At 41.6% G+C, this 19,003-nt stretch overlaps 1 protein-coding gene across 5 annotated transcripts in view; it reads left to right on the forward strand.

Moving 5' to 3' along the window:
• ANKFN1 (ankyrin repeat and fibronectin type III domain containing 1) overlaps positions 1-19,003 on the forward strand; it is a 486,838-nt gene that overhangs the window by 279,028 nt on the left and 188,807 nt on the right. For all 5 annotated transcript variants that reach the window (XM_070772500.1, XM_070772498.1, XM_070772499.1 and 2 more), the window contains one exon: positions 12,846-12,980. Coding sequence is in view for 3 of the 5 variants with exons in the window: in XM_070772498.1 (XP_070628599.1) it covers positions 12,846-12,980 (135 nt within the window). In the remaining 2 variants the exon portion in view is untranslated. The remainder of the gene's footprint in view (positions 1-12,845; positions 12,981-19,003) is intronic.

Consider the following 19,003-nt stretch of genomic DNA (forward strand, 5'->3'; position numbering starts at 1 on the left):
AGCTTTCTTTATCTGTACCAGTCTACAGCACATGAGGGCCTATTTGACAAGGTTTGGTAGAAGAAGGTACAGATGCGGGAATGATTTTAAGTTACCTGAATGCAGCAGTGTCTTTTTCAAACAGAACTCAAACAATTGCACGCTAATTCTGGGGTCCTTGTGTGATGTCCGATGCCATCTCAGGCAGCAATCTACTTGCAGCCTCAACTACTCAGTGCTGCCAAACCCAAAATTAGCTCTTCTTGTTCAAGAGCAAGTGTGTGTCACTGGCCTGCATGTAACTCTCTTCAGTCTATGTAGTTTTAATCAGCTAAAATAGCCACAATTTCTTCCACCCACATGTCACATTGCACTAAATTTATATTTGGCTGATGAAGTGTAAATGCTTTTAAGTTCTTGATTTTCTCACTCATATATCTAAAGGAGAATATGTAGTGTGGTGTATGTGTGTTTTAATTTAAGAAGTAAATGTATTTGAGAGCTGGACTATACGAAAAATGCCCACTTTGATGCTGAAGGTAAATCACTGAAGGAGCAGTGAGACTGAATGACTGTTAATAGCTCTGGCTGTATTTGATATGCTGAGTTTGAGTGTTGAGGATCTGAGAAATAAGTGGGACTTTGTGACCTCCCTTTCAAACCAAGTGGAGACTATCCTAGTTAGATTGGCAGCGCAGACGGAAGGCGCCTGTTGCAGTCCTTTTAATCCTCTCGGAGTAAAGTCTTGGATTTTCCCCCTAAATAATGAATGAAGTGAATAAGCCATTGAGCCTCTAATTCCATTCAATGCCTTTGCTCTCCTGCGAGGTGTATCCGGTAGGTTTGACAATGCCACAGAAGAATTACATTGAGTACTTGGCATATGTAGTCCTTAAAAAAGCTCTGCTGAGCAAACTTACAAAGTGGCCAGGGCACCTCATTTGGCCCCTCCTGCGTCTGCTCTCATGGGATTTCAGAGTCTGGGACACAGTAAAGAAAGGGAAATGGGACAGAAGACGGAAGACAGAACTAGGCCAGAAATAAAAGGGCTGTGCCAACATTTGTAAGGAGAAAATGGGAATAATAGAGATGAGGCTAAATTTTAACAAGATGGATCCTTAAAGCCTTCTTTTAAAGTATTATTACAAATTCTTTAACTTTACTTTTATTTCTTCCTGTTTGTCTTTCTTCTTCATTAAATACCTCTTTAGCACTATGGGTCAGAAGCTCCAACATTTGCACAGCAAACTTGATCTGGCATTTTTAGAAAAAAGGGAAAGAAGTTTTTCCTTTTTGCTAAGCGTAGTTTTAATGGTTAAAGTGGCGTTTACAGTGCAGGGTTTACATGGCAGTGTAGACTGCCTTCATCATTTATGGGTCCTGTCCTGCAGCTATAGGTCTCCATTATCATGTTTGAATGAGCAAATAAAATTTAGGTCTTCACTTTTCCTTTCCATTACTATTTTGAATTCTCAACTCTTTGTGATTAATTACAAAGACTTTTGTCTTCTCTCTGAAGATGTGGTATCATGAAATTATCAAAATAAACCATTTGTCAAGCTGGGAGGTATTCCTTGTAGAGATAGGCAGATGGGCAATCTGGTGAGGACTGGATCCCAAGGCATCCATGCAGCTATCATCTAAGGAACACACAGGCTGAAAATGAGATGGAGAAAGCAGCCTATAAAAGAGGGCAGGCCTCTTCAGAGGTTCATTTATTTATCAGCTAACCAAGGATAAGAGGACCTGTTATGAAATTTGGTCACAGGCACCTAGAATTCAACTTAACAAGACTCAAACTCCAAACAGAAATATTTCTAGTTTTGAAATATGATTTTATGAAACTCCATTTTTGGCTGGCATTCAGGAGAAAAAAATAAATGAAGGTGGAAGGAGAATTTCCTCTGTGGCTTGATTGACCACCAAAACTACCAACTATTACTCATGCAAATCATTCTTCAGTGAGTGAGGACCCAGGATAATCAAAGGATCAAATGCTCCCATGCAGTGTGGTAAACGCGTACAAAAGCATCAGCCCTATCAACAGCAATATCTTGTTGACTTTCTCCAAAGAAAATGTGAATAAATACAGGGCTCTATTAATAAAGGAAGGACATCTAATCATTTTTTAAAAACAAATATTCCTGATAAAGAACACATGTGTTACAAGCAAAATTACATTGTACTGTAGGGAAAGAAAGTTCACCTATATAAATTCTGCAGCATTAGAACATACAGTAGACTCTCCATATTTATGGGCTCTGCATCTGTGGATTCAAGGAAGCACTGATGAAAGATACTCAGGAAAAAAATTTCAAAAAGGTCTGAAAAGCAAACAAATTTGGCATGAACCAGCAACTATTTACATAGCATTTACATTGTATTCAATATTATAAACTACCTAGAGGGGATATAAGGTATACAGAAGGATGTTCATAGGTTGTGTTGTGCCATGTAAGTCCCTTCAGTCATGTCCAACTCTTTGCGACCCCATGGACTGTAGCCCGCCAGGCTCCTCTGTCCATGGGATTCTCCAGGCAAGAATACTGGAGTGGGGTGCCGTGTCCTCCTCCAGGGGACACAATACCTCTCAAACCTAGGGATCAAACCCACATCTCCTGCAGTTCCCGCATGGTAGGCAGATTCTTTACCATCACCAGGGAAACCCACTCATAGGTTATATGCAAATACTATACCATTTATCGGAGCAGGCAATGGCAAGCCACTCCAGTACTCTCATCTGCAAAATCCCATGGACGGAGGAGCCTGGTAGGCTGCAGTCCATGGGGTCGCTAAGAGTCGGACACGACTGAGCGACTTCACTTTCACTTTTCACTTTCATGCTTTGGAGAAGGAAATGGCAACCCACTCCAGTGTTCTTGCTGGAGAATCCCAGGGACGGGGGAGCCTGGTGGGCTGCCGTCTGTGGGGTTGCGTAGAGTGCGACACAACTGAAGTGACTTAGCAGCAGCATACCATTTATATAAGGGACTGGAGCACTGGGTGGGGGGTGTCATGGAACAATCTCCTGTGAATACAGATACAGAGCAACGACTGTATTTCCAGTACAGACCAAAAGTAGCTGAGTGGAAATAAAGCAATTTATCTTTGCAGCAGCATGTGCAAAGTGCTCTCAGAGGTCTTTTGATATCATGAGATGTTAGAGTCAGAAGTGCCCTTCAAGATATTCTAGTTTAACCCCTTCAATTAATAGAGAAGAAAGTTGAAAGGGTTGTTTGGTTTTAAAAAGGAGTGGGGGGCAAGATAATCTTTCAGAAGATTCGAGCTGATGTCAAGAGACACTACATACCAACCTGCTCAGACTGTTCTGCAGAAAGGAACAACAATTCAGCATGCCTTCCTCTTTGACTCATAAGAAAAGTGTGAATTCCAACCACGTAGTTGGCTTTCTTGCTAGACTGTTGCTGATTTTGAAGTTAACAAACTAAAGCCCATTGTGAAGCACTATTTGGAAAATCAGAACTAAACTTACACTCTTTGTCATGATCATTTTTTTAAGAAGATGACAGATTGGGCCTGCAGGAGGAGAGAGATTCCACCCTTGCCAGGAATAAGAGGATTCTCTTTCTGGTTTGTTATTTTTATTGTTTTCCCCTGTGCTTCCAAGAGCAGGTTTATCACCAAGGCTGTGGACAAGGCTAGGAATGTGGTGGACAATATGACAACAACTTCCTGCCTGGGGTATCCCTGAATGGCCAGAACAGTCAACATATAATCAGACAATCTACAGCTGCACTGTTGCTGCTGATGTCTTCATTATGCCTGTGATATTCAGCTGGGTAATTCATTTCCCGAGTATGGCAATATCTCCTGATACGCTTAATAAGTGGAATGTAATTTTGTAGCTTTTCAAAATGAAAGTCTACCTTGCATTTAGCTTTGTCCTAATATGGGAAACAATGATAGCTGCCATTTGGAAACAGCATTGTACTGTTCAGCTTTTTAGAGCAGGTTGGGTCACCAAACCACAAAGGCAGGAAACATTAGTGATTGAAATGACACACTAGATGTGGGTCACTTCATGTCCTTTGTAATGACCTTTTTACCTGCCTCTGCATTTAACCTTTCTAAGGCCACGACTGTATTCTACAAAATACAGCGGTCTTGCCAATGATGTAAAATTAGTTAATTAATGGTTCCAAAGATGTGGTGGGCTTTGACAGTCACTTACCAATGCTGTCCTGAAATGGAAGAACTACAGGAAAAATAAGAAATGTGACCCATGGGTAGTATCCAACACCCTCGCTGCAATTTTTCTTTAAATTAAGGACAAAGTATAAAATTGAACAAGAACTTGGGAAAACTCTGGGAGATGGTAAAGAACAGGAAGGCCTGGCATGCTGCAACCATGGGGCCGCAAAGAGTCGGACACGATTTGGTGACTGAACCACAACAGCAAAGTATAAACTACATTCCTCTGAGTTCTATTTAATTCAGTTGAATTAAACATAGATGTACTGAACATCATTTACCATGCACAGGTTGAGCTCAGAGACATGACTCAGTGACCCAAATGTCAGGCACATCTGAGCCCTGCCCTCTTGGAGATCTCAATACAGTAAGGAAAGAAGAGACCCAAGTGACTCTAAGAAAGTTAAACTGTGCTAACAGCGCTAAAATAGCTACAGATGCCACAGAGACAGAAGAGAAAGATGCTTATTCCATTTGGGGAACATAAAAAAAAAAAGGTTAACATGCCGTCTCCAAGGTCTTCTACTTTCCAATCTGAATTCTTTTGAGAAATTCTGTTCTTCTTTAGAATCTTACTGGAGTCAACTTCTTATTTCTCAGAGTTAGGACTCTTTGTCTTATGTGATTTCTAAGTGCTTTCCAGTCATCATCGATGATGATCAGTCCCAAGTATCCCAAATGAAAATGGAGAAGTCAGCATAAAAGTAGGGCAGCTTATCTTTGTTTCTACTACCACACCTGCTTTCTTGACTTCATAAAAGTAAATCCTACTATACAGAGTCTTATTGGCAGCTGCAAAGTAGAAACAGATTCTATGCTAATACATTTAACTACATATTTTCATATTAAGATTTTCTTTAAAAAAAAAATAGGAGGCGAAAAAGAATACAACAGAGAATAGGAGAAAGTGGAAAAAGAGCATACTTATAACTCAGAAGTCATCTTCTTATTGTTTATTCGCTAAGTCTTGTCTGACTCTGCAACCCCATGGACTGCAGCCCACCAGGCCCCCTTCCCAGGCAAGAATACTGGAGTGAGTTGCCACTTCCTTCTCCAAAGAAGTCATGTATCTTTCAGTATTTTGATTTATCAGCTTGACTACTTTAACTTGTATGCTGAATCCTTATACAAGTCCTTATGGACTCTGGTTTCCATGCTTCCTGATAAAGAGTGATATGATTTCATGGGTAGGTATACATGTACACAAGGTTTTGAAATCATATATTCTGAAAGTCGCTTTATTGTCCTGATCTAAACAAATTCTTTCACTGAATTATAAGTGCATAAACAGTATCAACATTTTAAAATTATTTGAGGATTCTACACAACATTCTTAGAGGAAGTAAAGACACAAAAATGCCTTTGGCTTTGAGTTGCAAACAAAAGATCTCCCCAGAGAATTAGCAGAAATGAAAGTTGTGAATGGAGAGGATTCCCAGTGTTTCTGAGATGGTTCATCATCCTCCCCAACAACCTCTTTATAGCCCAAATCTCACTACACAGAGGCATGATCAAGATCCATTTAGCAACCAATTTACTGTAAATGCTTTTCTTTATGATAAAATACAGTATATCAAGGAAGGTAGATGGTCTTGGGGGTGGTTGTAAGGAGAAGTAACCTGTGCTAATTCCTCTTGGAGAGATTTAGGTGAATGCTGCCACCTATTGATAGGTGAAATATATGCCACAAAATCCTACTCTGACGTGGTGTTGTGCTAATTAATGTTTATCAGAGCAGATCTCATTACTCAGTTGGCCAAAACATTTTAACAGCCCTAAGTTCATAATTCTTCATGTATTTGTGAGTTAAAAAAAATAAGTATGTTATACTAATTTAAAACAACTCACAAATTATATTTCTGGTAAGAGGCAAAGGAGTGAGGTAGAAATGAGGTAAAAATGTCATGAGCTTTGCAATCAGAGATCTGGGTTGAGTCCCAGCTCAGCCCCTCAGCACATAAACAAGTCAATTGATCTCTCTGAACTCTAGTTTCCTCATCAGGAAAAAGTGGATAATCCTCTTTGTGTGAGGATTCAGTGATAATGCTGCATAACACACAGGAGGCATTTGATAAATGGCAGCATTTATTATTATTTTTCACAGAGTTATTAAAAGTAACTATTTCTGATGCAGGGATTGGTAATATGACAAACCACATCATGTATCCGACTCTGGTGAATTCTTCTGTGTGGTTCAATTATCCTTCAGCAATGCTGCTTGTCTAGTATAGTATCTTTGACATTCAAAATTAGGACAGTGTGAACATAAATATTAGAACTTTAAGTGTGCCAATTGAGAAAATGAGGATAAATGAGCTTCATTACCAAATGTCTCTGGACTGCCCTAGAGGATATATGGGGCTGAGCAGATAAAGAATTATGATAAAAACTTTGGAGTTGTGTATAAATGGGGCTTTGTGACCTGCTGGATAAGGTGGAGACTTAGAGTCAGATCCAGGAGGTTCACATTCCTGCCTCTGCATGGTGTGGGGGGATCCTGGGCTCACACAGACAATAGGGGATTCATAGCTGGAGAATTCTAATGATGACTGAAAGGAGGGTGGCAGCCAGAACAAGAAGACTTTTCAGAAGCAGGACCCTGATTATCACATTGGTGCTACAGCCCAGCGAGAGGCTGCTGAGAGGCCGAATGAAGCCGTTCTTGGAAAGCTTTCAGTGAAGTGTTTGTAACCTCCTTAAGAGAATCCCATTTCTCAAAAATGCAACGCTGGAAAATCTCACATGATTAGTTCAGATAAACACCCTGTCATCAAATCACACTAGAAGTCATACGGACCATCTCTTTTTGAAGAGTCTTTTTGAATGTCATGAGTCTAGTTTCCAAGACTTAGAGAGAAAAAAAAAAAACCAAAAGAGGGTATCTCAGGATATTTGAGGACCTTTACTTTTAGTCTGAAAGGTCAACTGGTGCTTAAAACAAAATAATCAAGAAATACCATGCCTATGAACAGTTTGCACCTTTTGAAAAGGTCTGCTTGGGAGTGAATAGCCAATGCCCTCCCCCATCCCTTTTCCTTTTTTCTTTGGGGCTTAGAAATTGAGAGGGAGGAGGAGGAAGAGTTTCACATTCATTACTAACAACTTCACACATAATAAGCATGTTCAGATACACCCTGGGGTGTTAGTTTTCTTTTCCTATTTTTTTTTTTTTGTCTCCTTTTTAGCAGCTTTCGATAAGTAGCACATTTTATTTTTGAAAAAAGAATCAGAGCCGTTACTGAGCAGCCGCGCCCTAAGGAAGGTCAGGAGATTAGGGAGCGGAAGTAGGCTGGCCAAACTCTTTGCTGACCACAGTAAGGGACTGCTGCTTTCTTCCCATAATTTAATTTTGAGACTCTGGTGAAAAGGTACCCCCTTAAAAAATTCTTTGCTGGGGAAAAAAAAAAAAGAGTGAAAAATTGTTAGAAAATGATCATCAAAAAGTGATCAATTTAAATTTATGTCTTACAAACAAACCACATGGAATTAACCGCAGGGCAGATGTGTATTGGCAATGGATATTCTCAAAATATGGGCATGCTTTTGCAGGAGAGACTGGACATCAGTCGCCTCTGATGTTGGCGGGTTTTGGACTAATTTCACAAGTGTTCTGAAATTCTAAACGTGGTACTTCACAAATCAGAGACCAGTATAGTACTAAAAGGAACCTTTGAATTTAACTGGCCCAGCTCCCTCATTTTACAAGTGGGAAAAATGAGACCTCACAATAGAAAGTAACTTGCCCAAGGTCACACAGCTGATGAGGAGAGCTCCATGGCTCAAGCTCAGAGTCCACACCCCAAACCAGGGTTCTTTCCACTGTAAATAATTCAGAGATGGGAAATTGCAAACCCTCACATTTAATTGGGAAATCTTCTTTCAAGGGAAATTCTACACCCGTCTCCTTGCAAATGGCCCTGGATCTTTGCAGGCATGTGTGCTAAGTCACTTCTGTTGTTGCTGACTCTTCGTGACCCTGTGGACTGTATCCCGCAAGTCTCCTCTGTTCATGGGATTCTCCAGGCAAGAATACTTGAGTGGGTTGCCATGCTGACCCAAGGATCGAACCCATGTCTCTTATGTCTCCTGCATTGGCATGCGGGTTCTTTACCACTAGTGCCTGCAACTTTATCTGTGGCTGAATGGCTTCTTCAAAGCCACCTAGGCACATTCATCTGACTCCAAGGACTTGGTCTCCTGCTCTCTTCTCTGTCTTCAAAAGGTGCTCAGAACATTACATGAATGCCTAAGTTATTTCTATGTTTGATTACTGGGATTGAGTAATGCCATCATGATCTGCCATCATGCAAGTTAAAACTCAACTTCTTTCACCGTCTCACTTCCTCCACCTGTACCACTGACAAACTCTATAAGCTCTACCTCCGAAGAATGTCCCGTGTTCATCTCCTAATTTGTACACTCACAGACCCTCAACAGCAATGTCTTCCTGCTTACAGATTCTTACCACTTTAGTTCATGGTCCATGATGGCTAGACCAGAAGGATCTTTAGTCAACTGCACTGATATTCTCCTGCTCAAATCTCTGTCAACTGTACATAAAGTCCAAACTCTTTAACACAGTCTTTAGCCCCTGCCTACTTTTGAAACTTAAATTCCATTAGGTCCTCCCATTACCACTTACCCAGCCCAACTGGACTACTTGTCAATCCCCAAATATTCCAGGAATTCTGTGCATTGTCTCCATTCCTTTCTCTTCTTTCCAATGTCTGGAGGTTTTCATTCCTCCAGATCCAGTTTAATGCAACCTTCTCTGTAAATCTTCCCTATGTATCCCAGAAGGAAGTAATAATTGTTCTGTTGCCTTAGCACATTGCTCATACTTTTACGACATGTATTTAATTCTGCCCTGTATTATAAGTCACATCTCCCTCACTAAATAGATCTCTCCTATCTTTCAAAAGGTATCTCATTCATCTTGGTAGCCCTTCTCACCATAATGTTCCATCCAAATCTTTGCACATAATAAGCACTTTTCTTTCTTAATATTTATTGAAAAAAAAATATTTATTGAGCATTTACTATCTATAAGACACTGGGCCAGGCAGGGTAAGGGCTGGAGGGAAAAATTTTTTTAAATAAGTAAAATGCAATCCTTGTCTTCAAAGGAGCTTTAATCAGTGAGACACACTCATGAATGACCTAAGCAAGTGAACTAACTGTGGGGGTGGAACTGGGTGGAGGGGAAGTGCTGAGTATGGACCAAACATTCTCAGTGTTCCAAATGAGAACTCTGATTTTATGATATGGAGGGTGGGGCGATGGAGGAGAGGGAGAGGAAAAGAAAGAGTACGTGAAAGTCACTCGGTCGTGTCCAGATCTTTGTGACGCTATGGACTATACAGTCCATGGAGTTCTCCAGGCCAGAATACTGGAGTGGGTAGCCATGCCCTCCTCCAGGGGATCTTCCCAACCCAGGGATTGAACCCAGGTCTTCCACATTGCAGACAGATCCTTTACCAGCTGAGCCGCCAGGGCAAGTGGCAAGAAGCCCAAGAAAGAGCAAGGCTGCTTTAAAAAAAAAAAAAGAAGAAAGAAAGAAAGAAAATCAAAGAGTAGGCAGAGTTAGAAAGGAACTCATGTTTGTTAATTAATTGAATGTGCTGATCTGTATACATGGAGGCACATGTACAACACCTACAGGGAAGAGACTATTGAATAGAGTATGAAACAGAATATTTAGAAAATAAAATCATTATGGGATTCAAAAAAAAAAAACAACAACAAAAAATGCTATCTCTGGGCTCTGGTCATTATTAGGTCTGACTGGTCCAACCCATCCTTCCCCCCAGTACCAGAATAACCTTCCCAAAGAGGGACTATGATCACTTAACTCTCTGTTCAGATGTTTGTTGTTAAATGAATCAGCATCAAATAATAGCAGGCTTTTGTTAGGTGTTATGGAGAATACCAGTTTGTAGGGATGAGACAAACTCCCGGAAACAGCTGGAGAACAAAAAGCAAGAACACGCTGTGAAAGTGCTGGAGGTGGTATGGGACAAAGTAAATGTGTGATTGGACTAATGGAGACGGAATAGTCAGAAAAGACAAGCACTCAATGATGGCCACTTGGCAAGAAAAATTACACGTACTAAGTGAACTTTAGGGTTCCTTTCAGTTCTCAGACCCCTGTTATTCTTTGAGATGGCTTATTCATCATTCAATAAATACATGCTAAGTGCTTCAACAAAACACTCTCTAAGTATATTTTGAACACCTTCTATAGGCCAGGAACTCTGCAAGACACTCGCGATGGAGCAGTGAATAAAAGACTTTGTATTTAAACTCTTACAGTAAATGGGAATGATTGATGTCAAACAAAATGCAAAAAAAAAAAAAAAAATTGTGATGGATATAATGATGGGAGGGTATAAAGTGCTATAGGACTACAGAGTAGGAACCCTAAAAGCTCAGGGACTAGAAAACTATCCCTGAGAGATGATGTTTGAATTGAGACTCAAACCGTACATTAGTTAGCCAGACAAAAGGGACTGAGCATTCAGACAGAAGAAAATCATATGCAGAATTCTGGAGTTAAGAGACAGCATTGCATGTCCAAGGACTTGAAAGATATTCAAAAAAGTTACAGCATGAAGGGCAAGTAGGAAGGTAACGAGAAATTAGGCTAGAGGGACAGTCAGAGCCAGACTAGGGAGAATTTTGTGAAAGTATGATGGGGGTTATTATTTATTGATAATTTTTTCATAACATTACATATTTGGCATAGTGCATCTAGCCTACTAGGTAATAATAAATGTCTGTTGAAGAGTGGATTAAGAAATGAATGGACGAATGGTTCTCCTTTTCAATAGACTCAGTCTCAAGTGTTTGCTCCGAAAAGCAGCAGCAATAGTATAGGAGGCATCACCCACTTAGTTTTGCATAGCAGATTGAACTAATGACCCCTGGGAGGCAGCCCCTAACCTCAGGAGAATTACTGAGAGTCACCTGGTTTACCCCGGCAGATGGAATTTAAGTCAATCTGCATCAAAAATCAAAGCCTTCCTAGAGATAAGGGTAAAGTTTTACCTGGCAATCACTTAGGTTTAAGCTGTGAGAGGGTAGCCTGACTCTTTTTTAATCCTTAATGAAAAAATTAGCCTTCTCAACCTCAAGGGCATGCATATTCCCAAACTAGATTATTTCTATCAATGCCTCCATGGACAAATAAGTTCAAGAAGAGAAAAAGAGAAAGAAATCCAGAGAGAAACTTTCCCTTTCAAATGAGAAAAAAGTACAATTGTGCAAAGCCAAACTAAACTCCTCCTTTGGACACCCAGGTTTTATGTCACTGAGCCTTATCTCGGATCTCAACCCCAGAACAACTACTTGTTGGGGATGACTAAGCTGCCAGGATGAGGTGCGGTCTCTATAAAGCGGGAAGACTTTCAAGAATACAAGATGCCACTCCCAGGATTCTAATTGATAACCAGGACATATATTAACACTCCACCCTCTTGCTTATAACCAAGAGACTTTCTCCTGGTTTGTTACAAAGTCACATTCGAAATAGGGGAGTTAATTGAGCTCCAGGTATAAATCACAGGCCAGTGTCAGTGCCTAGGAAAAGGGTCCAAAATTATTTCTAAAGTCATTACAGAAGCTAAGCTTTCATTTGGCAGAAACAGAATCTGAATAGAGCTTTAGAAAGATTTTCAGTGCTGTTGCTAGGGACGTGTGTGTGTGTATCTATGTGTGTATATGTGTGAGTGTGTGTGCATATTCACATGTGCTCTCAATCAACAATGCCTCCCTAAACATAATAAGCAGCCTGTGGAGGTCATTTGCCATTTTATTTCAGAGAGAAATATGAAAAATGCCTACATAAGTGGCTTTCTAGGAAATCCATTCTGTGTGTCTTACTCGTCGCATAACGCATAACCCCGTGAAGGGAGCCAGGTGCATCCAGATGTGTCTGTAATGAAAGCACTGGAATCTTCTTCCTAAAAACTGAGACTTTAGGTGTCCTAAGTCCCAAGTCTGTTGATTACTTTCTCAGACCCAGCTCAGACAAAAACTGGCATTGGTTGAGCAGCCCCAGGGGGATTGGGACCTTTCTAAAGATGCCCCTTGTTCCTACTAGGAGAAGGATTGCTCATGTGCCACGAGGTGAGAGGATACGGCTGCCACCTGTGGCTTCTGGTCCCAAGCAGCTGTGGGCGTAAGAGGGTATCTGGCCCCAGGAGGCTGTGGACCATTTGCAGTCACAGACTGCTGGAAGGGCTCCAGGATGCCAGGCGACATTTCTTCCCCTGCAGTTCGTACAGGGCAAAGCTAACTGGCTGCCTCATCGCCCCTTTGCTCATCCTTGAGTAACAATCTTTTCCGATTCAGTCTTGTTTGCCATGAAGCTTATTTTCCCCGTGGGCCATTCCTAATGGACCTCACAGTTACAATAGGCTAAAGGTGCACAGGAGTCATAGTACCCTTTCACTATGTGCACAAGGGCTTGAGAAATCAATCCCTCCCGGGGCTGCAGTCCTGAGAATACACCTAGATTCTGAGCCAAGCTGTTTCCTTCCCCCATCCTCTCTCTGTACATCACTGGCTCTTTTATTTTGCCTTGAGATACCTTAGTGATCATGACTTCGGCTCTTGCCTGTAGTGATCCTCCTTGCATTTCACTCTTTACACAGAATAGGAAGGAGGTTTGCTTGCTTTGCGCAGAGGCTGAGCCACAGGAGAAAGCAGAGCCAATGTGATTTATTGAATGAAAGCACTGGACAATTACCAGCAACTTGCTCCTCTGCTGCCTCAAACAACCTAAACTGGTAAGTCCAATTTATTGTTGTCTTTCTTCATGTGAATGTGAGGCTTTTTTAGTTACTGATTATTTTTAAAATATGTACGTGTTGCTATGGTTTAAATGATGTAAAAAAAAAAATTTGCATCTTCCAAAGTTAGCTGCAGGCAGCCCATGAAGATTACACACAGGCCGTACACAGTGGTTCTGCAATAACGCATGCATGTTTATGTGAATAGGTAAAAATGGGGATAGGGAAGCCCCATTTCTGATAACTGGGCATTTTGTTTGTAGCAAGCTTAAGGATATTTTGTGCTTGCATAACTGATTAGCATTAGCTACGAAAAATATGCTGTTCTTTTGTTGTGTGAGATCATTTTCCACTGGGGTTCTTGCTGCTACTCCTGCTGCTGCTAAGTCGCTTCAGTCGTGTCCGACTCTGTGTGACCCCAGAGACGGCAGCCCACCAGGCTCCCCTGTCCCTGGGATTCTCCAGGCAAGAACACTGGAGAGGGTTGCCATTTCCTTCTCCAATGCAGGAAAGTGAAAAGTGAAAGTGAAGTCGCTCAGTCGTGCCTGACCCTCAGCGACCCCATGGACTGCAGCCTTCCAGGCTCCTCCATCCATGGGATGTTCCAGTCGAGAGTACTGGAGTGGGGTGCCATTGCCTTCTCCGACTGGGGTTCCTGAGTACCTACAAAATACCTGTGGGATCAGGAAAAGATGGATCCCATCACGCTGATAATCCTGAATACAAATCTAGGCACATTGCTGTCTTTAATCCTGTGCGCAGGCTGGACATCCAGAGCAGAATGTTAGCATTCTGTCCATCCTGGGTTGGCATGATCATAAATAACATCATGATTGGACGTTGAGGACACCTGCCAAGGGGACACAGTGAACATGCATGCGAACCCTTGCCTGATCACTGCCACTTCTACACCCATGTTTCTTAAGTCTTTTATTCCATGAATATATATAGTTGGAAGGAAGTCTTAAGTTTGAAAGTGGAATATTTTGAGTGCCCTGTTACCCATGCTGGTTGTTGGCCCAGCCAAGGCGGCTGGAAGTACCACTGACAAGACTGAGTTTGCTTCTGTGCTGGGCCTCCAAAATCCCTGTACTCATTTAATTTTCTCATGTTCTAAATAAGACATAAACGAATTTCTGCAGAGGGGGAAAGTGAATGGAGAAAATTATTGTTTTTCCTACCATCACCACCACCACTATCTCTCCTTAGTCTTTTGTTTGCCTGGCTACTGCAAGACTTTATGGCATCATCAATCCATTTCTGGTGGACTCAGAGTCTACATAAATGTCATACAGAGTTTGTTGTCTTTGGTGCATTCTCTCTGCAGTATATCACTGGCTGTTCAGATGAAGCTGTGGCCTTGAGTGCTGACAAGGATGGATGATGTTGGAACAGTGAACAGCATGTTTCTCTAAATACAAAGCAAAGTTAAGAAATCTGAGAGATGGGTGGCCTTTTGCCTAGTAGCAAGTATCCCCAGGCTACTCAGTCATAAGAACAGGGTCATTCTCCTGCATGATTTGGCTGTTTCAGCAAATGATGGCATCCTAACAGGAGGGAGACAGCATTGTTTAGTGGCTAGAGATGTCAGGAAAGCCAGTCCCTTTTGGTTATTTCCCCAGTGAAGTGTGTGTCTTCGAGAATTCATTTACTCTCCCTGAATCTCTATTCCTCCACTCTTTCCATTCCTAGTTGTTTCAAAGAAGACACACTAGGGTCAATTAATGTATCTATGAGTTACTACTTAAATCTTTCTTGTTAAAGGATGCAATAGGCAATCAAGATCACCATTAATGCGCTTTAATCCAGAGCCTGTGTACCAAAATCCTACAGATGAGAGTTTACGTGGGGACGAGGAGATGCATGCCCCCTCCCTCATCTAACAGAGATTACACTTAGAGCATTGGAAGGGGAGCATAGAGATGAAAAATGGCATTTTTTAAAAACTTAAAAATCAAATAAATTGGTCATGTAAATAATTTTTTCATTATATTGCACAGTAATAACTGATTTTCTATACTTGGATAACAAGATACTGAAGGTCTTAAATGTTTGAAATAAACAAATGTGACTACTTCGGGAGAGTTAATTCAAGGATGAAAGAACTCCACGTAATGAATTTATGACAACTTTAAGATGTTCAAATTACCCCTGTACCCATGTACATGGAATTAGCAGCTGCAAATGTATTATGATTTGAGGTGTTCTAGAAGGTTCATCTTCTCAAAAAAAAAAAAAAAAAATCCATCTCCAGGACGAAAATAAATGAAATTATTTTATCTGGGATTCAGTTAAGCATTGCTGTCCTTTATGAAACACAGATATTTCTTCAGTTCAGTTCAGTTCAGTTCAGTCGCTCAGTCATGTCCGACTCTTTGTGATGCCATGAATCGCAGCACGTCAGGCCTCCCTGTCCATCACCAACTCCCAGAGTTTACTCAAACTCACGTCCATCGAGTCAGTGATGCCATCCAGCCATCTCATCCTCTGTCATCCCCTTCTCCTCCTGCCCCCAATCCCTCCCACCATCAGGGTCTTTTCCAATGAGTCAACTCTTCACATAGGGTGGCCAAAATATTGGAGTTTCAGCTTTAGCAACAGTCCTTCCAATGAATACCCAGGACTGATCCCCTTTAGAATGGATTAAAATGGACTGGTTGGATCTCCTTGCAGTCCAAGGGACTCTCAAGGGTCTTCTCCAACACCACAGCTCAAAAGTATCAATTCTTCGGTGCTCAGCTTTCTTCACAGTCCCAACTCTCACACCCATACATGACCACTGGAAAAAGCATAGCATTGACTAGACGGACCTCTGTTGGCAAAATAATGTGTCTACTTTTGAATATGCTATCTAGGTTGGTCATAACTTTCCTTCCAAGGAGTAAGCGTCTTTTAATTTCATGGCTTCAGTCACCATCTGCAGTGATTTTGGACCCCAAAAAAATAAAGTCTGACACTGTTTCCACTGTTTCCCCATCTATTTGCCATGAAGTGATGGGACCAGATGCCATGATCTTCGTTTTCTGAATGTTGAGCTTTAAGCCAACTTTTTCACTCTCCTCTTTCTTAGGACAGATAATAAGTTAAGCCACTGATCCACATGCATACGAAATCCCTTCAGTTGTCTCCAACTCTTTGCAACCCCATGGACTTTAGCCCGCCAGGCTTCTCTGTCCATGGGGATTCTCCAGGCAAGAATACTGGAGTGGGTTGCCATGCCCTTCTCTAGGGGAATCTTCCCAACCCAGGGGTCAAACCTGCATGTCTAATATCTCCTGCATTGGCAAGTGGGTTCTTTACCACTAGCGCCACCTGGGAAGGCCCAGTCACTGATATCTTACCATAAATGAATGTATTAAATATTTTAAATGTATGTGTTAAATGTATTTAAATGAATGTATTAAATATTTTGTACCTCAGGGGAAACCCAAAGAATGCTACATTAATATTATATTAATTCTATTGCTTTCTATCTATTTTATACCTGTCTCCAAGAGGTTCCTTCATAATTATTATTTCACTCTTGAACAGAAAACTAAGTAGCCCTTAGGACAAGCTGCCTCATTTTTTAGTGAAATGCTTGGATTAGACAGTATCATCTAGACTTCCTCTAGGCCCTTGAGAGTCACACTGTGGAAAGCTGGACTCACCATCTTCCTTCTTTAAATCCACTTTTCCTCCTGTGTTCTTTTTTTTTTTTTTTTTAATTATTGGTGGAAGGCCTATGTACCTAGCTAGCCAAGCAGAGAACATAGAAGTCAATTTCCTAATTCCTTGGCCTTTCCGTCCAATCACTCACCATGCTTGGTTCGTCCTATCTTCTTCGCATGTTTAACCTGCCCAGCCCTCTCCATCTCTTCTGCCACACACTGTAGCTGAAGTCACCGGCTCCCGGGGGGCTTCTTCAAGACCTTGGTTTTCACTTGTCCTATCACCACCCTCTCCCCTTCTGGATGCCTCCAGAGAAATTCTCTAAAAGTGCAAGCATCAGCTTTGTCTTAAAATCCTCTGCTGCTGCTGCTAAGTCGCTTCAGTCGTGTCCAACTCTGTGCGACCCCAGAGACGGCAGCCCACCAGGCTCCTCCGTCCCTGGGATTCTCCAGGCAAGAACACTGGAGTGGGTTGCCATTTCCTTCTCCAATGCATGAAAGTGAAAAAATAAAGTGAAGTCGCTCAGTCGTGTCTGACTCCTAGCGACCCCATGGACTGCAGCCTACCAGGCCCCTCCGTCCATGGGATTTTCCAGGCAAGAGTACTGGAGTGGGGTGCCATTGCCTTCTCTGTAAAATCCTCTAGCGATTCCTATTATGAACATTCCTAATATTCCTATTATGAATTCCTGTAGCGTGGCATGTGAAGTCCTTGATGACCCGAGCCTATGACTTCTCCTGGCTTCTTTCTCAAGGTCCTGGAACGGTGGGTGAAATATACCACTGACAATGTCAAAGCCCAGAAAACTTCCATCAGAGCTCCTATAGACACTGATCTAGCAGCAACACCGTGATGGTTCACATCTCCATGTCCTAACCTGACCCAGCCTGCCAAGAATGCCTTTTCCTTTCCTTCCTACATTCCTGCTTGGGCACCACCTTCTCTAACCCCTTTCCCCATACCCCTTCTCCCATAACCACCTTCTGTCACCCACAAAGTTAATCACTTATTCCTTTTGCTACTTCTTGGTCTTTTAGACACTTGAGACCAGTGTCTAGACATTAATTTATCAGATACAGACCCTTATTTCCTGGGTCTGAAACCTAGATCTGTGCCTTAGTACTGCCTCAATTTCTATGTCGAGTGAGGATGAGAATAGTCCTTATTTCACAGGGCTATTGTGGGATTCAATGAACTGATACATATATTATTATTCTAAACAATGACTGTATCAGAGAAGGTGCCAGGGAAGTAAAATATATTATTCTTACATAATTTCACATGTCACACTATTTCATAGCTGCATATACTTGTATAACTGCCTTCATTCTTAGCCTATGAGCCCCTTGGGGTACAGGTGGGTCAATCAACCTGTTTCAAATTGCCCAGGACTCTTCCAGTTTTAGCACTGTAAGTCCTGCAACCAGGGAAACCACTCAGTCCCAAGCAAACCAAGCCAACTGGTTGCCCTGTGAGGACCCTACGTGTTCTCCTCTGAATAAGGGTCTGACATAGGGTACATAGGTTACGAAGTAGATTATCCATAAGGATTTACTGAACTATAGAATCAGTATTGTCTTTTCACTTTCTGCCTCATAAATATACTTTCAAACTTCAAAAATCAGTCTTCTTCTTGCTGTGAAGTCACAGCTGACTTTTAAAAACTTATCACTGAATAGCTGAATATATTATTTTTTGAAAAATGCACAGGAACTGAAAAGGATGCTTCCACCCTGTTATATACCATCAGTGTAATAGCATCGGCCACACGTTAGCAACCGAAGACATACTCGTCATGTTAAGCAGCGGAGAATGGGGGAAGGGGTCATACTTTTCTGTCTAGTGACAGGCAGGCTGGAGTCTAAAGGTCCCTAGTTCACCTCACAGCCTGAAGAGCAATCTTGTCCCAGTCAGAAATGTCCCCTTCACTAAATGTATCTGTCTACCCAGCTGTCAGAAGTGGCTAGAATTCCTGTTTCTAATATGCTTTGTTTTACCACCGCTCCTCATTCAAACTGGCTCAGTTCATTTTTCACAGTACAAATACAACAAGAAATTCCACAACCAAGCGCCTATGAGACAGGGACTCTGGACATGCCAGAACTCATAATGAGGGCAAGATCTTGTCTTCAGAATCAAGGTCTAAGAAGCTGATAGGCAGCCAGACCAGAATAATAGCAGAGTTGCTAAGAGCAGGAGGTTTAGAGTCAGCGTTCCAATTCTACCTCCTCCATTTACTAGCTATAGGATCTTGGACAAATTACCTCACCTCTCTGGGCCTCAGTTTTCTTGTTTTTAAAATGATGATGTATTAGTAGTGCTGATTTCCTCATGAAAGTGAAAGTGAAGTTGCTCAGTCATGTCCAACT

Source organism: Bos indicus, chromosome 19, assembly GCF_029378745.1.
Source record: "Bos indicus isolate NIAB-ARS_2022 breed Sahiwal x Tharparkar chromosome 19, NIAB-ARS_B.indTharparkar_mat_pri_1.0, whole genome shotgun sequence".
Lineage (NCBI taxonomy): Eukaryota > Metazoa > Chordata > Mammalia > Artiodactyla > Bovidae > Bos > Bos indicus.